Source organism: Poromitra crassiceps (assembly GCF_964638095.1).
Source record: "Poromitra crassiceps genome assembly, chromosome: 1".
Classification (NCBI taxonomy): domain Eukaryota; kingdom Metazoa; phylum Chordata; class Actinopteri; order Beryciformes; family Melamphaidae; genus Poromitra; species Poromitra crassiceps.
The window spans coordinates 77,936,075-77,960,576 of NC_139623.1; the positions used below are offsets into that span (position 1 = coordinate 77,936,075).

At 43.5% G+C, this 24,502-nt stretch overlaps 1 protein-coding gene across 2 annotated transcripts; it reads left to right on the forward strand.

The window, feature by feature from the left end:
* Window positions 1-1,986: 1,986 nt before the first annotated feature.
* Window positions 1,987-23,879, forward strand: sparta (spartin a). 2 transcript variants are annotated; one of them, XM_083650166.1, is made up of 9 exons: window positions 1,987-2,128; window positions 2,906-3,373; window positions 4,121-4,463; window positions 10,962-11,156; window positions 12,347-12,503; window positions 12,695-12,889; window positions 14,517-14,678; window positions 22,086-22,176; window positions 22,940-23,879. In XM_083650166.1, exons 2-9 carry the CDS (start codon window positions 2,928-2,930, stop codon window positions 23,145-23,147), a joined length of 1,797 nt encoding a protein of 598 aa, XP_083506292.1. In that variant the 5' UTR covers window positions 1,987-2,128; window positions 2,906-2,927; the 3' UTR covers window positions 23,148-23,879. The 2 variants fall into 2 exon arrangements, with proteins under 2 accessions (XP_083506292.1, XP_083506293.1); XM_083650167.1 differs by lacking the exon at window positions 22,940-23,879 and adding an exon at window positions 22,431-22,571.
* Window positions 23,880-24,502: the final 623 nt, after the last annotated feature.

Genomic DNA, 24,502 nt, shown 5'->3' on the forward strand with positions numbered 1-24,502 from the left:
GTAACATTAACGGCGGCTAGCTTCCTATAAACTCTGCTCTTACATAGGCTGTCACTTAAAGCGGCTGCGCTATGTCAACAACATGGTGGCAGTGGGCGTGCCCGTACGTGAGTGAAAACAATCGAATAAGGTCTATAGACGAACTTTGGTGCAAAAGATTAGACTGGTGACGTAGTGGATGATGGTGCGTGCAGTTTTTTAATTTCCACCGTACAGCAGGATTATACACAGGTGGAAAGCTGACTGGAGGGGGGGCTTTAAGTTATTCAATTGATACTAGATTCTTGATTTATTCTGTTCTGCTTTGATGTTCTTACATTAGCTTCAGACTCTACATTCATTGTCATGGACTTGACTTCTATTCTACACGAGACCTTGGGTTTCTCAAGCAAAGTGGACCATGTCACCACACCTCTGGTTTGAATTTGAATGCTGTGGTATGCTATGGTATCAAGGTTTGAATGCTGTGGGTATGCTATGGTATCAAGGTTTCTTCAATGTTGCGCTATGTTTTCCTCTCCTTGTTTTAGCCAGACTCTTTGCATGCCTTTACCGGCTACACGGTGGCTGAGATTGTGCCCTGCCTGAAGGACCTGCACAAGCTGCACTTGACCGCAGAGAGTCGTCCCCTGCAGGCCATCAGGGACAAGTACAAGAGTTCAAAGTAAGCCATGGTTTGCAGTTGTTGTACCTTGAGTGACTAGTAGCCTTTTGGAATTTTTATGATTTTTTTAGTTTGTGTGAGTTATGACAGGACAGGACATTTTCAATCCCTAAATGAATGGCTTTCATTGTTTTTGTTCTATAGGTATCATGGTGTTTCATGGATCATCCCCTGTGCTGTCCTGCCTTTCCCATGAATCACTGCTCCACCCTTCCACTGATGCTGCCGTCATAACACGAGATGGCATCACAACACAGCACTTGCATATTGCTTGTACTGTCAATATCGGACATATGCCACGCCCCTCTGGACATTTAAAACTTTTAGATGGAGATATTTTATCATTCTCAAATTAGACTAAAATTATAAAAACATGTTTTATGACTTCAGAATTCAACGGCTGCAGGTGAATGCGATTTTTTTTTAAGATGGTAGGTCATTCGTTTCATATATACATTTTTTTCAAATCCAAGATTTTTTTGTTTTGTTCCGAGACTGAATCGTCAACAGCAGCTTTTACATCTTGTAGCCTAATTAAATCTTTGAAAGATTCTCAAGCATGTGTGTTTTTATTTTTCCTCTGTCAATTTACTAGTTAAAGATGTTATGCATCACTGTCACTGATAATTTCACAGACATTTGGAGGGTTCTGTCTTAATTTCTGGGAACCTAGTAATTATGAAGCCCAAAGTCTCTTTATTGTGCAGTTTAATTTTAATCTGTCATTAAGCCCTTGCTATTCCCACTTTGTTGTTGGGAGTAAATGTGTGTAGACTGTAGTGTAGATGAAGTAGTGGGCCGTGCGTGCGTGTGTGTGTGTGGGTGTGTGTGTGTGTGTGTGGGGGGGGGGGGGGGTAGTATTAGTCTATTTAATACAAATGCTGGCCTACTACAGGTTGTCTAATACAGTGGTTCTCATTTTTTTTTCACATGAGGGACCCCTAAACTGACAAAGATTAGACCACGGCCCCCCATATGATAAGATTGATGCTTTTAGATGTTTTATTACAGAAAGTGTATAAAACCCATGACCAAAATAGTCATTGTGTTACTTATGAATTAATTTGATCGAAAATGAATTACCCCCCTTTTGGCCGGGGACCCCCTGGAACCCCCTCAAGGACCCCTCCGGGTCCCCGGACCCCCATTTGAGAACCACTGGTCAAGTAAATCATTTTCCGTTAATGAGTTTTATTTTGAAAATAGTGCCCGGAAGTTCTGTCTGTGTGTACTCCAGTTTATTTGACACGTCTGTTTTTTGCTGCGAGTGCGACACTTGTTTTTGAGTTTCTTTCGCCCGATTCAACAGACAGTAAAGTGAACACATGTTAATATGACGAAGTAATCTTTGTGAAAACAGAAAAACTGGCGAAATTTAACGCTAAACCTCACTTCTTTTTTGTATAGCTACCAATATCTTTCTTATTGTAATTTTTTTTTGTCCTGGGAAGTTTGGCTGTCAAGGTAAGACCAATTTAAATTTGAGCAGTTTCATTGACAAGACCGGGACATTGTAGGAAAAATGAATGAATGATGAATGAATGAATTTATTTGGTGATCAGATAAAAAGAACAAGGAGAAGTGGACAAGTACAAATATCAAACAGATAGGCTAAGTTAATAGCAAACATCACAATCACCGAGGATAAAAACACAATAAAGCCCTAGGGCTTATTTCCATTGTGGTCCCCATAAAAATACTTTAATGTATCAATGTCTTGATATGGGCGCGGAAAGCTGAGAACGCCGTGTAAACTGTTTCTCTTGTAAAGTTTGGTCTTTATTATCAAGCGACTAATTGGAGTTAGTATCAGAAAGGTAACACGCTGACGCTGGTCTTGTTGTTCCGGTAAAACCTGATTGCGTTTCTCAGCACAGGTTTAATTTCCAGGCATTTGACAGTCGACCACATTCACCCAACACATTGCAGAGATTTTTCTCACATGAACTCACTCTGGCATAAAGTAGCATAACGACACCTAACTCAACAGCATATCTGTGGAAATGACAATACTGACTCACATCTGCTCCTACTCACCCACTCATCGTATCCCATCCATTTGGGGGGCTAACTAAATATTCAATATTTGTGTTTTAGAAAACACACAACACAAAATGTATAATTTTTTTGTCGATACCTAAGGTTACCTGTAAAAACTTTGTAACCTATAGGTGCTTTATCAATATGGTGATTTTATGTAACTCTTCCATTTCCTCTCTGCCTCCATTCTCTCTGTTCTAGCCGAGATAGCCTAGTTGTCAGTATGGCTGAGCCTGCTGAGCTGCTGCTCATTAAGGACCAGTACGAGCTGGCATTCCACTGTCTGAGCCGGGGGCTGGCCGCTGAGGAGGCCGGCAACAGACCAGAGGCCCTGGAGCTTTACAGGAAGGGCCGGCAGCACCTGACCCAGGGACTGCAGGTCCCCACAGGGGGCGAGAAGCGGCAGAGGGCCACGTGGGACACGGCCAGGCAGCTTCAGCAGAAGATGAGGGACACCCTGAGGACTGTGAGCACCCACCTCACTGAGCTGGAGAGCGCTGAGCTGCCCACAGAAGGCCAGGGTGGCCTTCTTTACCCGGCTCTAGCACCCAACATGCAGCCTCGCCACAGCACCCTCCACCACCTCTACCCCACCCTGCCTGCTACCTTCCAGACCACACTCCCAGCCCCTATGCGGCCCGCTCCACCCGGCGCTCCCCACACAGACAGGTAGGGTTGGGACGATATGAAAATTTCAGGTCAGTTATCCTGTCCAAAAGAATCATGATTAATGATATTATCACGATAATCATCACAATAATGCTTAAAACTCTCAATATGGCACTAAAACATACTGGAATCACTTTACCTTAAATTTTGTTAAACAAATATTGGAGGTATTTGGCCTTCAGGGCAGTCGCCTTTCTCCGGCAGGTTCTGCAGGTGGGAACTTCATTTATTTTTGACCCCATAATATTTGCACACATGTGATTGAACTTTTTTAGCTGGAGCCGAGATCAGCCATGTTGACAGCAATTAACTGGAAAGACGCGGGTTCCCCGTTGTGGCAAATGGCAATAGACCCTTCTCACGGGGGCCATTTTGTGTCGAGAAGCCAGGGTAAACACAGGTGCAAGCAAAACACTAATGAGGGTTTCCAAATCCCAATCATGGAAGTTGGAAACCCTCATTAGTGTTTTGCTTGCACCTGTGTTTACCCTGGCTTCTCGACACAAAATGGCCCCCGTGAGAAGGGTCTATTCAAAATAAAACAGGAAATCATTAGGACTGTAATCATTCAAGACGGATCGATAGGACTGTGACTTGTTAGTGAGCTAAGTTAAGACGGCTTTTTCAAGTCACTCAGGACGATATTCACGATTATATGATTCATGGAAATTCACCACGATATACAATTATCTTGAGTGTTTATTATCGCGATAGATGATCATATCTTATATTGACCCACCCCTGCAGGCTCTCTTCACAGGTTACAGTCCCCTCTCTACCTACCCAGCCGCTGCTACCTATGGCTCTTCCCGGAGACCAGCCTCCAGCCTACACACCACAGCCCACGGAGGGCCACCACAGCCTGGCCTACAGTCCTGCCACAGGGGGCCTGGGTCTGGGGGAGCAGATTGGAGCAGCAGCAGGAGGAGATGGAGAGGAGCTGCTGTTCATCCCCTCTGGGGTGCAGATGTTTTTTGTGACGCCTGACGGGCAGGTCAGCTCCCTGTTCTTTCCAGGCTACCTGCGCATCATCACCTTCGATGGGCAGTGCAAGGATTCAGCCACCGGGAGACCCTCAGCGTTTCTACATGTAAGACAGAATATGTGCGTGAATGTGTGTTTTGTGTGTGTTGGAGTCCGAGTATGTTTGAAAGATAAAGAGAAACACAGAGAGGAGTTGACTTTGAAGAGCCTTTGGTTTGCAGTGTGATCTCTTTCGGGTGTAAAGGCCGTCAGGGAAAATAATTTCATCACTATTAGACCAATTTTCCTATAAACTGTAAATCAGTGCTATCCAAACAATATATGATTTACAGATTATTATTTTTTTTACAAATAAACATGGTATGATGCAAGTCTCAGTGATAAGGGACAATTTGAGGAGTTGAGGCAGGAAATGATTCAGAATCAGAATCAGAAAGACTTTAATGATCCCCGGGGGGAAATTGGGACAAGTTACAGTAGCTCGCTCACAGAACACACATAGCATAAAATAAACAGTAGTAAATGCGATATTAAGCAAAATAAGCAGAATAGGAACACAACATAGCATAGAATAACAGTAGTAAATGCGATAGAAGCAAAAATAAGTAGAATATGTCTAAGTAAGCAAAATAGGTAGAGTAAGTATACATTCCGTGCCAATTATCATTATTGCACCCTGGACCTATATTAAGTCGGCTTGCCCTATACGTTACACGTGGCTCAGCCAGGCACAGTTATCCTATCGGCTGGCTCAGTCTCAGGGAGATTGAGCGTCTCCGAGGTGCTCTTTTAAGAGAGGCATTAAATAGACCAATGGCCACAGGCAGGAATGATTTCCTAAAAATAAGTAGAATGCAACCTGCAACCTTTGCAACCGTTCCCAGCTATCAAGTTCCACAACTCCCCTACTCTTGGAGAGTGTCTTGGCCCTCAACTACCCGCGAATAGATCCACATGTCTTCCGACGCCGATCCTGACACTGTGCCTCTCCGTATTGCATCTAGGTGGAATCAGTCTCTCACTGAATGTACTCCTGTGTTTGACTAGCACGCCGTGGAGTGGGTGCGAGTCATTGCTCATGATGGAGCATAGCCTGGACAACGTTCTCTTCTCTGACACCGCAGTCAGAGAGGCCAGATCCAGCCCCACAATGTCCCTGGCCTTACGGATCAGTTTGTTGAGTCTGTTGGCATCCGCTGCCTTCAGCCTGCTGCCCCAGCACACAATAGCATACAGGAAGGCACTAGCCACTACCGACTCATAGAACATCCTCAGCATGGTCCGGCAGACGTTGAAGGACCTCAGCCGTCTCAAGGCAAGGATTCAAGGCATTTCAAGCATAGAGAAGTCAAAGTTAAAATTGTGGTGTTTGCAGTTTGGATTGTTGCGTCGGTTGATGTGGCCGTTGACCGTGTAAGAGGTTCCCCTTTCAAAGGTAGAAAAACTAGAAAGGATGATTAACTCATTTATTAGGAAATGGCTCGGAGTCCCACGCTGCCTAAGCAGCGCAGCCTTGTATGGGAAAGGCATATTGGAGTTGCCAGTTGCTAGCCTGACAGGGGAGTTCAAGTGTGCTAAGGTTAGACTGGAGATGACTCTCACTCAGTCAAATGATCCAGTGGTTAGGAGTTTAGTGCCCGCAGTTAAAACGGGGAGGAAGTGCAGCAAGCACATGCAACCCTTAGCCCTTGTTCACACAGGACGGCGAATGTAGCAGAGCTGAAGCTTGAGACAGGCACAAGCTGAACTGACGCCTAACCGTTCACACAAGAAGCCTTCTCTTTTCCTCTCAGCGCCTCCTCGGCGCGCCTTGAACCCGCCCACATGACTTCATGCCTGGCAGCTTCAAGCTTCACGCGTCACGCTTGGAAAATAGGACTGAATCCTGAACGATCGCGTGAGCGTGGCTTCAGCGTGACGCGCGCTGGTGGTGTGAACGGCCTCGCCTGTTAACAAGGACGCCTAAATGAAACTTGTGGGTTCAGCGTAGGTTGAGCTTAGGGTGAGCATTGCTTTCGGCGTATGGTGTGAACGGGGGCTAAGACACAGGGATATCATAGGCCAGGTGCAGCATGGGCGTGGAGGCTTAGTGGCCGTTCACACACCATACGCCAAAGCCACGGCGAAGCCACACAGTTTCATTTTGGCGTCCTTGTTAGCAGGTGAGACCGTTCACACCAGCCGCACGCCACGCTGAAGCCGCGCTGAAGCAATCGTTCAAGATTCATTCCTATTTTCCAGGTGTGAGGCGTGAAGCTTGAAGCTGCCAGGCATGAATTCAATGGGAGTTGTGGGCGGGTTCAAGACGCGCTGAGCAAGGCGCTGGGGAAAAGAGACTGCTCCTGGTGTGACCGGTTAAGCGTCAGTTCAGCTTGAGCCTGCCTCAAGCTTCAGTTCTGCCTATGTTCTGCCTATGGTGTGAACAAAGGCTTAGGGTTGTGTGTAGGGAAACCTGTGTGGAACAAGCAGTGTTGGGCAAGTTACTTTCAAAATGTAATATACTACATATTACTAGTTACCTTCATTTGAAAGTAATATGTTACTTTACAAAATTACTGCCTGTGCCGAGTAACTCGTTACTTATTACACTACTTTTGCATTACTTTCACCAAAATAACAGTAGTAGCAGAATGACATCGCCGCCCCAGAACCATCCCGAAAAATAATTGCAACCGTCTTGAAGTCGGTCCAAACCGTCCAAAATTCTGAATGTTATTCTTTTCCTTTGTTATTGTCATCTATAGTGGTTATTTGCATAAAAACACACAATTTGATTAGGAAATCATTGGATCTTTATTTAATATGTGCTTTGATTAATCTTTTTTTAAAGGTCCCAATTCGTGCAGCTGTAACCTCTTAAAAACGTGTGTCTCTGGTCCATAAAACATGATTCTGGATTAATTTGTCGAAAATATAGCAACCCCGTTTGTTGTGACGGAGTTGTCCCTTCCTCATCTCGTTGCGTCCCAAGAATGGTCTGTTTCTATAATATATTCAGAACTAACAGTTCCCATTGGCTATCAGATTAGCGTCTGTGGACCAGCACGCTAGGTTGTGTCCACAACTAACGTTAGCAACGAGCTATCGTTGCTACGCTAAAGAGGACATCTCACAATGCCTAGACTTACCGAATGCAGCTCCGCAGTTGCTGGATCACGTACAGTTGGCGTCGCTCCAGCTAGAAGTGTTAATTTTGTGGCTATAGACAAAATGGTGCAGGTAGCTTGTGTGAGAGAGATGCGCGCAGTATGCTTGAGGACCATCGTGACGTCCCAATACCCCGTCTGGGGAACAGAGCGTTAGGGGGCGTGGCTTGAAGGAGACTGCAGGGGGAAGCTGGATAGGGACAAATCCAACTGTGGCAGTTCTGAGCTTGTTACCACTCATTACAGGGAGGGATGACAGCAGTATACAGTATATGTATTTACAAGTAAAAACAGCTTTTGCACGGAATGGGACCTTTAACTAAATTTGTAACTTGTGTTACTTGACAAAGTAACTGGTATAATATTACTCAAATCCTATTAGTAATAAGTTATATTACGGAGTTACTCCTAAAAGTAATATATTTCATGTAATATGTTACTTTTGTAATGAGTTACCCCCAACCCCCAATAGTAGGAAAGAGGAAGATGGTCGTTGAAGAAGTACATAGGCAAGAGGAGGCAGTAAGATGTACTAAGGCAGTGGGTGAACTGGGAGAGTGTAGAGAAGAGAAAGTTGAAGTGGAGAGAGTTGTGGAGCATGGAGGCCAGCAGGATTAGATTCATTATAGGGGCTACTTATGATGTGCTGCCATCTCCCCAGAACTTAAATCAGTGGTTGGGCGAGGATGCTGCCTGCACATTGTGTTCTAGTGCAGGGGTTCTAACCTTTTCTGCCCACTTCTGATAGTTAAAACATTTCCGACGACCACCTTCCCAGATAAGTGAGAGAGAGAGAGAAAAAAAAGTCATTGAAATTATGCATTTTAATTGGGAGGTTTTTGATTTATATAAATTCTTGAGCACATTTAGATATAAAAATAAATAAATAACTAGCTTTAATCATGATTTTTTTTATTTTATTTTTATTAATCTATTTGGCAATACCACTGCCTCAGCGGCCCACTACATGGTGCTCTGGGGGGCCCACCAGTGGGCCACGACCCAGTGGTTGAGAATAGCTGTTCTAGTGTATGTACACTTAAACATATACTGTCAGGGTGTAAGGTTAGTCTTTCCCAGGGGCGATACACCTGGCGTCACAACCAGGTGTTGAAATGTTTGGCAGCTGCAGTTGAGGAAAAAGTTGCTAGTTGCTAGTAAAGAGACTAGACAGATCAAATGTGTATGTGAGGGAGAAAAGCTTAGACCAAGTAGGTTCAGGCACAAGTCAGGGCAGCTAAGTGTAGGTGGAGCCTGGGGAATGAGGCAGGCACAAGCTGAACGTACGCCTATCCGTTCACACAAGAAGCCTTCTCTTTTCCACTCAGCGCCTACTCTCGCGCCTTGAACCCGCCCACAACTCCCATTGACTTCATGCCTGGCTTCACGCGTCACGCTTGGAAAATAGGCGTGAATCCTGAACGATCGCTTGAGTAAGGCGTGGTGGTGTGAACGGCCTCGCCTGTTAACAAGGACCCCTAAATGAAACTTGTGGGTTCAGCGTAGGTAGAGCTTAGGTTGAGCGTTGCTTCGGCGTCCTGTGTGAACGTGGGGCTAAATATGGCACAGGCTGTGGAAAGACTGCTTTTAAACGGTTGTTTCACACAGCAGTATCATTTTAACCACCCCGGCTAAATAACTGGCTTCTGTAGGAGGACGATCATATCTTCAGGTCTGCAATCGGACGTCGGAGACGGGTAGGAGAGCGTTTTGACCAGCCGTTCCCCCCCTATTGCCTTATGGAGCAGAGTGTGACCCTAATACTGCATGAGTGTATAGTACAGTAGTAGGGTCACTTTGGGGCTACCCAATGACATGCTGTTGGCTAGGGTAGGTAACTGGTGATTTGTATATTGTTTGTTAGCTTGTTAGCTTGTTTGTTAGCTTGTTTTTAATCTGGATTGGGCTTCTAAATGTGTTTTACCTCGGATTTTGGCACAAACAAATCTAATTTATGTTGTCCCCCCATTCCACTTTTTTTTTTTACTGTTTATGATGGGTCAGACTCTTGATAATATTGAGCTGTCCCAATGCTACAGTGTATTATGTACTGTATATTGTATATATCAGGTTCTTAATGTCAATCTCTTAGACTCGTAGTAGAACCAAGCCTTGGGAGTTTTGCCGAACAGCATCATATGTCTACTATGGCACAAGATCACATTGTGCAGATACAGCTCAGTGCTCTGCCTTATGACATTAAGCTGGTCTGACTTTTTGTGGACTATTAAGTTAGAGCCTTCTGACAATAGTGCTGTCTCGTGTATATATATATATATATATATATATATATATATATATAATATACACACACCTTAGGCGACGTGCAGACGTGTTGTGGCACTTTGACCAAACGGACATGACAGTACTCCATGCTGTATAGTGCAGTGCAGCCGCTGTTGGTGTGGGTGTGGGTGGCCTTCTCCCCTGTATTCTGGCAAACGGTGTCCCAGCAACACAATGGTCCCATGAACAGATGATTGTGCACTTCTGTTGTGCTGTTGGTCAGTGTGCTGTGCCCTCACTGGGGTCACACTGCATACCAGTCTCTCTGTTTGTACTACTGGACACATGCCTGCCTGCCTCTATGGCTGACTGACTGGCACTGGTCCTGATGGGGCTAATGTTTCAAATACACAGGACGTGATGTTAATGTATCCATTGTGCCACCTCTTAAACTCCCGTGCTCCCGGTGATGATAGAAGGCTTAAGCACTGACCTGTGCTACTCTGACATTGAGAAGGGCTTCAGGCAGACAAGTGGGCTCCTACTTTCATTAGTGTTTCGCTGACTGGGCCCACAATGTCTCCAGTAGGCTCAGCAGTGCCCAAACCCACTCCCCTCTGCATGTGCCTAGGCAGACCCACCCCCCTCTGCATGTGCCTACACAGACCCACCCCCCTCTGCATGTGCCTAGACAGACCCACCCCCCTCTGCATGTGCCTAGACAGACCCACCCCCCTCTGCATGTGCCTAGACAGACCCACCCCCCTCTGCATGTGCCTAGGCAGACCCACCCCCCTCTGCATGTGATAAACAACTAAGTTGTTTATCTTAGTTTATCTTAGCTTAGTTAAATGAACCAAAGACAATTTCTGGCCAATACTTGGCCAATAAAGCTGATTCTGATCTAACGTTAATTGGTTTTGAAAGGTGTGGGGGGAACCCAAGGCTTGTAGAACTTTCTCTACCAATAGAGGAGCATCAATCCTGCAACTGTAGATAAAACATGAAAATGGAACTACAAGGTTTTCACCTGACAGCGATGATATGAAATCACATATGCAATCACCTTAGATCTGTCAACTTGATGATATGAAATCACATATGCAATCACCTTAGATCTGTCAACTTGATTAGACAAGTACAAGGGACATTGATGGCTTTCAGTTCAGTCTTTACAGATTGCCTCTTGGGGAAATGAATGATTTCTAAGAGGAGTCTTGTGTGTTTTCAAGGTGTGTGACTGGCTGTACCCGCTGACCACCGACACTCCAGTGCTGCTGGCTAAATCGGGGATCTTCATGTTCCCCGACACCGTGGCGGAGACCCCGGGCTCCTACGTGGGCATAGTCCTGTCGTCTGAGCTGCCCGCTGCTGACCGGGAGATGTTCCACAACCTCCTGTCGCACCTCGCTGACCTCCGGGTCCAGGTCAGTCGTCATGTTTTGGATGGACATTTTTGTAAAGATGATGGACAGGTAGAACATGCCACCATGGGTATACTGTGGGTGGATTAAATCATTTAAATGTGTGCCGTAAAAATGTTGAACTGTTCTGAGTGACTGATAATGAGAGCAAGGCTTTGGTATGTTGTGGTTCTGTGTATTTGAGGGGCATTTTGGATCAAAAGATGAGTTAATTATTTTTGTTTCTTTTGGTTTCAGGGGCGAAATGACCGTATACTGTTCCAGCTCACTTTTCATAACGTTAAATCCGTTCTCTGCACTGTGACATTGCTGACTGCTCCTCCCACATATCTTTTGCTGATAACAAAGCTAACTACAATGCCATTTTCTTGAAAACCAGAAATGTGAACGCCTCATCATCACACCATACAGTAGACCTGGGCATTATGCTGCCTGGGGGCCAGAACCGGCCCTCATGATGGTTCTGCCTCTGGCCCGGGATGTCAAAGACAAGCCACACAATTTTACTTGGGAGCTAAAAAATTCAAGAGACAACACGCTCAACTCACTTTGCAGTAGGCTAACTGGGTCCTGGATCCCCAAAATAAACTATACATTTGACTTATGAACTGAGCTAAAACAATCAAATGGATGACCCAAATTGGTTGTTTTGGAGTGATTTTCAATATAATACATGATGAAGAATAACTTGCACATGTTTTCTATCATTTAATCTAGTGGAAAGAATTAGAGGTTACAGCATGACAAAAACAATTTGGCCCCCGGCAACAATTGAGGTTTCTCATGTGGCCCCCCAGGAAAGAGAATTGCCAACCCCTTCTTAAATATACTTGTCATGTTTCTATCTTGACACTTAACCCATTGATACCTGATGCAGCATTTGCGTGTATATCCCTCATTTGTGTGTGTATCCCTTTAAGACCGTGAACTGCGTTAATGCGGTTCGTGGTCTTAAAGGGATACACACACAAATGCTGCATCAGGTATCAATGGGTTAAGGAGCAGCAAAATAGTTTCCTTGTTGTTGTGGATGGAAACATTCAGTTGAGTCACGACTTACAGGAATGTCAAAGCCACTGATTGCTTTGTAATGGTCTTCCAGTGCACTCAGATATTGAAAGCTAAGCTGTGCATCCTCTTGTAAAAGAAGGTATCAATGTTTACCATTTGACTTGATGTGTGTTGTCTGACAGGCTCCAGAGGGGGCGGGGTTAGAGGTCATCAATCTGAGCGACAAAGTCCCTCTTGGTCCCCCAAGGGAGGAAACAGGGTTCACCGTGACAACAGGAGGGAAAGAAAAACCTCCACTTCCTGAATGGAGTGAGAAGATGGCCCAAGGCATCTTGTCAGGTGTGTGTGTGTGTGTGTGTGTGTGTGTGTGTGTGTGTGTGTGTGTGTGTGTGTGTGCGTGTGTGTGTGGGCCAAAAGTAGACTTGCACTAAAAGGTGAACCCCACCCACCTAGTTCTTCACATTGTCTTAATACATAATCAGTGATATTGGCTTTGACACATTCACCACTGAAAGATGATCTCTCTGTAGGAGCTACGCGGTTAAGTCAAGGGTTTGTAAAAGGAGCGGAGGCCACAGGCAGAGCGATCCACTGGAGTGCGTCTAAGCTGCGGGACCACATCACCCCAGAGAACACACCTGCAGAGGTCAGCCCCCGTGTCACCAAAGGCCTGCAGGTGGCTAAACAGGCCACCGGGGGCGCTGTCCGGGTCAGCCAGTTCCTGGGTAAGGACTAATGCTAGTCTTATAAAGACTAGAAAATACCATTATACTGAGTAAAATCTATCATTCATAGGAACAATATTGAACAGAATTAGTATTCATATACCAGTTGAACATAACAGATAGGACAATTATTGTGGATTTGAATTGTTGCCTGGGGGCAGACTGCCTACTATTTATATAACCTGCGTATATCCCGCCGCAGCTGGGGATCGAACCGGGAACCTCTGGCATGGGAGGTGGACGCTCTAGCGAGGAGGCTAAACCCATGGGTTCTAGCATCGGTCGCTAGAGTGTCTCTTGAAGCGTTGAGGAGGGAGGTTTAACTCACTGCACAGCACTACGCACTGGCTCACCTCCCCAATGGCACTGCATAGTACAGCTCATCTCAACTCTGCTTTTACTGGCCTCAACCTGAAGTAGTGTCTGCTTCCACCGCAAGTAGTACTCGCTCAATCTGCCCTCCGCCCACAACTGGTCGTCATAGCGACATCGCATATCTGCCGACTGCCGCCCTCCGTTTGTAGCGTTAATATTAAATCCCCTACACGGAACTTTTAAACTGGTTCTGAAATACTGGTGCCAATGACCTACAGTAGGCTACATGAGCAAATGAGACCATTGGCTAGGAGATCGGATGCCTGCGTACTGCACCGCATACGGAGGATGGGGGGGTACGCCTGGCGCAGTCGCAGGGAAAACCCTCTCAGGACAATTGAAAACAACCATCATGTTAAGGCTGAGCAAGGAGATTGATTTTATTTCACCAGAGCTTGAAGGCAGCAAGACAAAAGAGTGCTGGAAATAACAGGGGAGTTTGGGAAATAACATTACACACATAATAACTGATTAGGGTTTTTTTATGTAACATATAAATCTCAAGTCCTTGGTCAAAGTGGGAAGAGGAAGGAATGGAGCTATAATGGGATAATAAACAAGTAAAAACGCTCTAACTAAAATATGATTATGATCATTCAAGTGTGTTATTACATGCTCTCCGTAACCAGTGTTCATTATCGTTAACTTTACTTTACTCTACTGTATCAGGGTTTTCCATAAGCGCCAGCTGCCAGCTAATGGCAGGACATTCAAACATTTCCAGCCAGCAACTTTCTTACTGTCACAATAAGCAATACTGCAATACTGTGCTATAGACAAGCCAACTGCAGTGGGATGGCAAGCAACCGCCACAACGCTGCTGTCTTATTGTGTGTAATTCAGAGGTGTCCCTTTGTGAGATGGCTTCTAGTTTCCCGGCTGGGTGGTGTCACCGTGCTTAACCCATTGATACCTGATGCAGCATTTGCGTGTATATCCCTCATTTGTGTGCGTATCGCGGTTCGCGGTCTTAAAGGGATACACACACAAATGCTGCATCAGGTATCAATGGGTTAAACATGGCAAAAAGTGTTGAATCACATCACAGCACTTCAATACACAGCGCAGCCCCCCTCCCTCTGCTGCGAGCAAAGACTGTAGTTATTGATTATGCAAATTGGCATGTGACGTCATCGTATTTATTTATTTATTTATTTTTCAATTGTGCAGCCCTAGTTCATATGGCTGCTTGCATCTATGTACTGTATATGTGTTTGTACAGTATGCATTGTATCCTTGTGTGTGCTTAAAGTGAGTGGAGTGAGCACGGTGGCGGGATGTGTGGGAGAGAAGCTTGCGCCCCATGTGAAGAAACACGGCGCCAAGCTGATCCCAGAGTCCATGAAGAAGAGCAAAGATGGCCGTGCCTCCAACCTGGATGGAGCCAAGTTGGTGGCAGTCAGCAGCGTACAGGGTATGTAGAACAGAGACTACAGGGTCAAGCACAAACATAACAAACCCACACAATGATAAAGCTGCGTTCACACCGACCTATTAAAGTTTTTCGCTGGCATGGAGTTTACATACAAAGTCAATGCAAACGAGCGATTGAGCGTATATTCGCCCGGGAGAAAAATCGCTGGGCGTCCGAGCGACAGAGACAGATAGGGCGAAAATACGCTCGTCGCCCGAGATGAAATATCCCAACTCGAGCAAAATTACGCTGGCATCAGTCACTCGCTGTTCAACGCTGATTGGCTGCCGTGTGAGAGTGAGTCAAGGATCACACTGGCTTGGAACAAACCGCTGGTTTATTGTGTGGCAACAAACCGCATTGACAGCTGATTGACAGGCTGACAGCTGACATGAAGTGAAGTCTGTACTACCGGTATAGGGCTCGCGTTAGGAGCACGCTGATAGGCTTAGCTTGTAAACAACTACGGTGGCTCGTAGTGGACAAACATCATGACATTGCGTAACGTTATAGCCCCCAGATGTCCGTCAATTCGTGTGCCTGTTGACGAGCGATTTAAACACAGTGACAGAGCGATTCCAAAGGGTTGAATCGAGCGACAGAGAGAAAAATAAATATCTCGGTGTGAACACAGCTTAACACGTTCACTGCCAATGACGTGTTGATACGTCAAAAAAAATCCAACGGTTGACTGCCAATGACGTGTTGATACGTCAAAAAAAAAAAAAAAAAATTTGACGGTGGGATGTTGATCCAACCCTTTTACATCTCTTATATAAATATTGGAGCCACCGAACGTGTACAACCCATTCCACCGACCCACTAAGTGGCGACAGTGCTCTCCAGACTAGAAAAAGCAGAGCCAAAACTGCAGGGGAACGCGCGATGAAACCATTCTCATACTGTAAAATGGATTGGCGAAAACGCTTTCGCTTTCGCGCTGATTGCTGGCGGTGGGGGATTGCAAATTTGCATAATAGATTATGGGTGCAACACACTTTGAAACACGCAGCATAAATAAGACCAGAATCGCAAAAGAAACGAGCGAGCCCATCCTCGCCCAGCGGCCGCCAGCAGACAGGAGCAGCAGCAGCAGCAGCAGCAGAAACGAGCTTGTGACACGCCCGCTGCAGCCAAGAACAACACACACGGAGGGAGGAGTTTGAAGTAGAGGGGGGTTTCCTGCTGTTAGGGAGGAAATTACTGTTCAAAACTATTGTTTAGATGTCTGACGTCTTACTGATGCCAAAAATGAATGGTTAAAGTGACTGTTCTATCGAATTTCACAAAAAGCTATTTATCTCAGCTTAAATTTTCAGACGCTGAAACCATGCTGTATTCAAGTGCTAATGCCTACATAACTACTAACTCTACAAACTAACTCTTTTAGACAGAGAAAGCACACATTCTATTAGTTCTTTTGAGATATTTTGTGTTCACAAAATCTTAGCAGAAAAGAATCCTCGGGTCTTGAAAGATGAGCCAGAATCCTCAAAAAAACCCTCTGGCAGAAGCTACCTACAGTAAAAAAAAAACGGCTGGCAGTGAATGTGTTAAGCAACATTTACTGATCACCTCCTTTTTTATGCCTGCACTGGCGATAGCCGAGCTGGAGGCCAGGGCTTAAAATTTGGCGCGGGATTGCAAGAATCGCGCATATTTTTTACCAATTCCCGCAGATTTGTAATTTATAATGCGGGAGAAGTCCCGCAATTGTTTGCGCACCAATGTCTATAATGTTAAGCCGACAGAGCGGAACGAACGTTTGTTGAATCTGGACGAGTGGTCGCCGTGTCGGACACATTTAGAGGGTGGACTGTTAGCTCAACGTTACCTGCGGTGTAGCCTCCCCGCTTGGCATATTTGTTGTGACTAAATATCGCGCATTCAAAGCACTTCATACTCCCAGAGCTGGCGTAATCCATATAAAAAACCCTCATGTTTTACCCGAAATGAAACGTCCAGGTTTTGTGTCGGTCCGTGGCTCTAGAACAGCTGGCTAACGTTACAGTGGCTAACCAGAGCTAATGTTAAATTGCGTGTGGGGTAAGTCCCTCTATAAACCATAATATCTGTGTCGTTTCACCTTTGATTGAAAAACGCTTCCACTTGATTAAATAAAACATGTGATTTTATGTAATACATAAAACATCAGTCAACATCACATAATGTCTTTTCTTTAATCAGGTGGAAACACACAGACAGATAGCCTAATGGTTTATAGTGGGACAGACTTCCCATGCCTGCCCATTCACTAATAGAACTCTCCCCAATGCCAAATTTGTTACAGCTTTGCCAGTAACATGACAGTAAGAAAGGCAGATGTAGTGAGCAAAGATGGAGGATTTAACTAATATTCCAGAGCTCTGACCTAACCAAATCAAACTGACATCACTATTGTGAACACAAAACAAAGAACTTGTTGATATATAATATAATATGAGTGTTTTATTAAAGTGTATCACTCAATACAAAAAATAAAGGCTTTGATAGAACCAAAAGCCTATGGCTCCTAGTCTGCAGATAAAACACATTGACAAAAGCCATAGTAACTTAGACTCAGGTGTGCATAAACTACAGGTTAAGAACTTCCTCTAAATACAAAAATGTGAACTTATCGCTTCACAGAATTTCGTCACACTTGGCTCAAACGTCCACTTGGACTCAAGGATGAATTGATTACATTTTGGTGGTCAAAGGTCAAGGTCACTGACCTCACGAACACCATTTTCAAGCTCATTAACGCAATATCTTAGTAACGCCTTGATGGAATTTCTTCACATTTTGCTCAAACGTCAAAGTCTGGACAAACAGGGATGTCGACTGCTCACTTGTTGGCGGAGGCATACATCTGTGGTGCTTAGGTCCGTAAGTCGTTTTTGTAAATATTTTTGATTGATTTTCCAAGTTTTCATCAGACTTGGGGAATAGAGTACAAAACATAAATATTTGACTTGAGTTAACTTGTTCTTCTTTCAAATACAACAAAGTATTAAACATCACATAAATTAAAATCCCCCCCCCCCCATCCCTACCCCCCCCCCCCCCCCGATAGGATTACAGGTTCCAAAGATGAAGGAAAGACACTTGTACTGAGACTGTCTCTCTTTCTGTCTCTGTACTCTTTCTGTCTCCGTCTATCATATGATTGTTCAATCATGTTGTCATTATTACTACTGTAATTGCTGTTGTTGTGTCAGCTAGATATAGCTAGACATATATTCTGTGAAGTCCTCTGAGACATGCTTGTGAATTAGGGCTATACAAATAAACTTGACTTGACTTGACAATTGAGTAGTCATGTAAGTCACTTGAAGGCTCTTTCACACACAGATCGCGCAAAATTGCAGTTCAGAAGGCCTGCAAAGCCAGCAGCTTCGCCACAGAAATTTCTTTCACACAGAGCCAAGCAGCACGGCCACATTCCCGTCCTGCGGTGTGCTTTCAGGCGACAGCCCCCGCTCCCGGATTGAAAGGCGAGCGGAGGCATTTTCACTCAGCTCCTCGCCCAAATTAATATTTTCATAGGTTAGTGTAGCCTAGCCTACTGTATGATGAACGAATTCATTCAACAACCAAACATCGCTGATGTATGCCAGCCCACGAGGTGCAGCTGCGGTTGTTAAGGATAAGCTGATAAAGCTGCGCTCGTTAAGGATCAGATAAAACACGAAAGCGTTGTCCACATGCATGGTAACAAGGCTTTCAATATTCATCTGATCGACTTTATGCATCACAGACACACCATCATGTAGCCTATTAGGTAGGCTACAAGGCTAATTCTTATCTTTTGGTTCCAGTTTTTTGTAAAGCAAATTATTCCCATCAAGTAGCCTAATTAGGGGCCGTTCTGAAAGACGACGCCCGCATATCAAACAGCTGCAGTCTGCATAACGTTCGTCGGGGGAATAGTAGCCTATAGACTACTATAACGTTAGTAGTTTTTGTAAGGGAATGCACAGAGCTGGTTTCGAGAGGGAATATCCTCAGACCAACTCGCCACAGACAGCTATAGTCCTCTGAAGCTTATTATTATATCCGTTAATTTTACCTACTGATGTCAACATCGTTTGAGCATAAAGCCTAACCTACTTACAGGCACAGAGCATTCCTCCTGGCGTCCCTGCAGTCATGATTGTATAGGCTACTTTTTTTTACTTTCACTCATGCACTTTCTTGCTGCATGAGGTGATTTCCCCTGTAATTTTTTTATGAATGAGCTGACCATTCACACCGTTCCAGCTTGCTGCTCCGACGCTTTCAAGTGGAGGCGGTAAGAAAGGCGTGCAACAATTACCCACCAACGCGCGTTCAGAACTTTCACATCGGAGGCACGGATCCTATTTTCCATGCATTTTGCGGCTTTCAAGGCCGGTGTGAATGCGCCTTCAGAGAAAAGGAGGGAGGGGGAATAAAGAAAGAAAGGAAAAAAAGAGGGTGGATTATTGAAGAATGCTCACTACTGTAACAGGACTTATGTATTCCCTATTCTAAACCTACTCTTCATCTGGGGTTTTTGCAAAGAGTCTGATCCCCTCCTTTTAATAGATATCACAATTACGGCTGGGTTAAAAAAAAATCGATATATCGATATTGAATCGATATTCACTGCCAATGACGTGTTTTTACGTCAAACAAAATCCAACCGTTCACTGCCAATGACGTGTTTTTACGTCAAAAAAAATCGATTTTGTTTTTTTGACGGTGGGATGTGCATCTAACCCTTTTACATCTCTTATATAAGTATTGGACGTGTACAACGTGTACAACCCATTCCACCGACCCACTAAGTGGCGACAGTGCTTTCCTGACTAGAGGAAGGCAAGCAAAAAGCAGTGTGACGAAGCCATTCTCATGAAAATGGATTGGCGAAAACGCTTTCGTTTTCGCGCTGATTGCTGGCGATGCGGGATTGCAAATTTGCATAATAGATTACGGGTGGAACACACTTTGAAACACGCAGCATAAATATGACCAGAATCGCAAAAGCTTCATCAAAGCTCTCAACCAAAACTCCAAGAAGCGAGCGAGTCCATCCAGACTTCCTCAAAGAGCGGCCGCGCAGACAGGCAGCAGCAGCAGCAAAGCAGTGAGACTGGTGACAAGCTTGTGACACGGCCGCTGCAGCCAAGAAGAACGCCCACGGAGGGAGGAGTTGGAAGCAGAGGGGGGTTTCCTGCTGTTATGGAGGAAATTACTGTTCAAAACTATTGTTTAGATGTCTGACGTCTTACTGATGCCAAAAATGAATGGTTAAAGTGACTGTTCTATCGAATTTCACAAAAAGCCGTTTATCTCTGAATAATTTTTCTGACGCTGAAACCATGCTGTATTCAACTGCTAATGCTTACATAACTACTAACTCTACAAACTAACTCTTTTAGACAGAGAAAGCACACATTCTATTAGTTCTTTTGAGATATTGTGTGTTCACAAAATCTTAGCAGAAAAGAATCCTCGGGTCTTGAAAGATGAGCCAGAATCCTCAAAAAAAACCTCTGGCAGAACCTACCTACAGTAAAAAAAAAACGTCTGGCAGTGAATGTGTTAAAATGCATTTTACAACACTTTTTTTTTTTTTTAAACATAGGCTATAATATTATAGGCTGTGTGTGGTAGTTAAAACATAGTTTCAAGTTGACGTTTATTTATGTTTGTAGTTGAAACAAAAACATAAATACTGTAGGCTACATGTGCATTGTGCATGCACCATGAGCCAGATGTACAGACCTCAAATCTGTTTGCACTATGTTTGTGAACTGGAAATGTTCATGAGCTGTATTTAATTTTATTTAATTTTATTTACAAAGCATTTATACTTTATGAAACACTGTTTACAACATGCTGCTGTTCAATGATTCTGTTGTATAGTGGAAATCTAAATTTGTTTGGCTTCTCACAGAAGACTGTAAAGAAAGAGACAGAAGACTGTAAAGAAAGATAAGATGTTGAATGGCTATGTTGGTCATGTTTAAATAAAAAAGAATTACATGATGTAATTGCTTGCTTTATGGTCACTTCTTAATGTAAATATTAATATTTTTTAATAATGCACCAGGTTAAAGGGTTCCTTGTACAATTTACAGCATTAGTTATTTGAGAATCTCTTCCAGTATCGAAGCAAAACTGGTATTGTAACTAAAATATCGATATCGAATCGTATCGGAAATCGTATCGACTTGGGACCTTGTGTATCGGTATCGTATCGGGAAGTCAGTGGCGATACCCAGCCCTAATCACAATCAACCAATCAACTGCTCATATCTGTGTGATGCTTTCAAGAATGTCACAGTTACCGATATATTTATCTGAGGTACATGTCGACTACTTACTGTAGGCCTCTGTCAAAATAGTGGTGAATTCACCATAACATGTAAGGTATCCTAAACAAAAGTCATACATGTCAGTTTTAGAGTTCCTTCATACTTGCTTTTTAGGGGTGGGTTCAAAAAATCGATTCTCCGATTTTTAATCGATTTTTATTTTAATCCTCGATTATCCAGAGATCGATTTTTTTTTATAAAAATAAATAAATAAATAATAATAATAATAAACAGGCTAAAATATTATGCTGTGTGTGGTAGTTGAAACATAGTTTCAAGTTGACGTTTATTTATGTTTGTAGTTGAAACAAAAACATAAATACTGTAGGCTACATGAATGGAAATGTTTGATCATTAATATCTACTTTTAGAAATTATATAGGCTGAAATAATAATAATAATAATAATAATAATGATTGGATTTATATAGCGCCTTTCCAAGTGCTCAAAGCGCTTCACAGAATCATTATTCGTTCACACCATTCGTACCGGTGGTTCGAAAGTCGGCGCTCAACGGCCCCTCCGACCACCATCATTCATGTCTACATTCATACCAATCATATGAGGCAAGGAGGGTTAAGTGTCTTGCCCAAGGACACAACGACAGCAGCTGGGGAGGGAGCGGGGATCGAACCGCCAACCCTTGCGTCATTGGCCGACCCGCTCTACCTCCTGAGCTAAAGCCGCCCCGAAATCAAATCACTGTGCATAATTGTGAAAGTGTCTTTATTGACAGATGAAAAGGCTGTTATTTACCCTTTGTCACCACCGGGTGAGTAGATATATGTGTAACTAAAACCATTAAATTGACAACAGGTCTGCAACTTTTTTTCCCCATGTATCTACTTGGCGCAGAAAAGGTTGGGAACCCCTGTGTTACATAACTGGACAGTCATGTAATTCAGGGTACAGCTCAAAAAACATGTTTTGGTATCACTAACCAAATCGATATTGAAATTAATCGAATCGGAATCGAATCGAATCTAAATTAATCGATTCGCAACCTTGTGAATCGGAATCTAATCGATTCTTGAAATTTGAACCAATACCCAGCTCTATTGCTTTTTGTTCACCTGCATCCTAGGTTTCTCTACAATGTGGACGGGTCTGGAAAACGGGGCTAAGCATGTCGGCAAAAGTGTCAAATCAGAGACGGTCACAACTGTGAAGTACAAGTAAGTTCAGCTGTTTTCCATTTCCACTTCTTTCATTATTATATAAACTGATTTTCTCTGGTTGAGGCTTTTCTTTTGTTTACTTCAAAATATTTTGTTGATTGTTGTTGTGATCTTGGTGCCAGCTGTTTCTGAAATTACCAGTTAAGCATTTTACAGAAAACTAACTGGATTCAGAAACCAGGCGGACACTCTATTGGATACTTCTTGGTTCACTGGGGAACTGATCTGATTTCACACCTTTCTTTTTTCAGATTTAGGGGCTTAGAGACTCTATTAAACATTTCCAGCAACATTTGACTGCAAGGGGAGTAAAGGCAAAGACCTGTGAACTAACGACTGACCCTACTGAACACTTTTATGTACATGCTTCCACTAACTCCAGTCAAATAACCCTCTCATAGAAAATCTAGTTTCTTCATATTGAGTATTTAATTAATTTATAACATGACATATACAGTATGGTATGTGCTTTGAGTTATTTTCTGAATTGGTATAGGTAAAGCCTGGTATGCGTGTGTCTTCCCTGTCTGTCTATGTCAATGGCAGCTAAATGCCTGCTTGTATTGGGTGGAGGTGCTCAAGTGTAGACTTTTTTTCCTGCTTTGTTACTAATAAAACTGCTACAAACTGAAACAGGATTCCTTCATCTTCTTGGTCTGCAGTGTGTTGATAGAAATGTCCTATTCCCACTCTGCACAAGTCCCCATTGATTTCCTAGACCCTACTCTTCGCCTTTAACAACATATTATCCATGGTGAAGGTATGGTGATGAAGCAGGCATAGCCACAGACACTGGTTTCCAGTCAGCGATCAATGTTGGCGTGGCTGCGTACAACTTTGACCACCTCGGCCTCATATCCATACTGAAGACCGCAGGTAAGAAGACAGCCAAGGCAATGGCCCAAGACAAACATATGGAGAATGGACAGCCAACAGACACCGAGAGCAAGGTGATGAAGAAAGAATAGGAGGAAGAGAAGAAAGAGTAGATATAGGAAATTAATGTATCAAGAGGTTCTCCATCAACTTTATGGATTTTACTTTGCAGATTAAAAAAAATGGGGATAGGCTAGTTTAGCACCTCAGCCTAGGTCTGAAGGTTCATAGCCTATTTGTTGTGTTTTCAGTCAATTCTTGTGCAATATTATTTATTTTGTATTGGGTGAAAGTTTGTAGGCCTCCTGAAACATTGGAACCATGTAGCATGCATATTTAATGTATTTCTCTGAAGGTTTTCTGATTTCTAAAGGCATCTAACTGCTGCCCATTCCTGTTTGGAAATTGGTGTGTGTGTATGTTTGTTTATTGAGGGGGGGGGGGGGTCACACACACAAGTAGGCCTGGTGACTATCCTTTTAAATCTCTTAGATATTACTAATAACATATAAGATACTATATTTGGTAACAGAACATCACATGAATTACCGGGCTAATTTCTGTCCTAATTAAAATCAAAAACTTGTTTCGTAAAATGTCTGCTTGCATAAATTATTAGTAATTTGTTTAATAAAACTTTCTACAACTGTTGTGTCTCCTAGTTTAAATATGGATACGTTTGTATCATTGTATTTCTGTGCTTTTTGTATAGCTATTTTTTAGTCATTTTCTAGTTTTTTGTAGCCCACTTTTTCCCCTTTTGTTTGTGTGAGGATGTATTGTGTTGTCATATTGTTGTAGTGTCTGTTATGTGTTGTCTTTTGTGCCTGTAATAAAATTAACAATAAGTTTGTATCAGTATGTCTCAGGAATTTAATTAGTTTTTTGGAATATGCAATATGATGACAAAATAGTAAGATATTTCTGCAGACTTCATTCAATCTATTTGGACCAGAAATAGCTTTATTATCCCAGTTTAGTAAAATGATGACATGAGTGATGTCCCATTTCTTAGGTAGACTAATTAATTTCAACCCCTACCCTTTGTGGCTTTTGAAGGGCACTTCACCTCGCCTACCGCACTAACTCGCTCTATAGGCCTACTGCCACCCAGTGGTAAAATTTAGCTAGGCTACAAATTAAACATTATACAGACCAATGATACAGAGTAGACTAATGAATGGCTTCTACACCAATCAATCCATCCTGATCTCTTATCAATGTATTACTTCAGTGGAGCCTCAAGGGACATCTCCCTGGCAGATCAGCCCCTTTTGCCCTTTTGTACATTGCATGTTTATCTAACGTTACATCCTACTTGTAATTGGTAACGTACGTTATACATTTATAAGGAACATACATTTGGGATATGAGTGGCTTGTTGTGGGTGGCTATAGCGTGCTGCACCGCGGCCGCGCATCTCCCCCCCCCCCCGCCCGCTCTCTCT

What these genes read in the sequence shown, in the direction of transcription:
- sparta (XM_083650166.1), top strand. Translation starts at nt 2,928, where the DNA reads ATGGCTGAGCCTGCTGAGCTGCTGCTCATTAAGGACCAGTACGAGCTG. An exon ending in GGCCCAAGGCATCTTGTCAG is followed by an intron (nt 12,504 to 12,694) that starts GTGTGTGTGTGT and finishes ATCTCTCTGTAG; the next exon opens with GAGCTACGCGGTTAAGTCAA. An exon ending in GGCAGTCAGCAGCGTACAGG is followed by an intron (nt 14,679 to 22,085) that starts GTATGTAGAACA and finishes CCTGCATCCTAG; the next exon opens with GTTTCTCTACAATGTGGACG.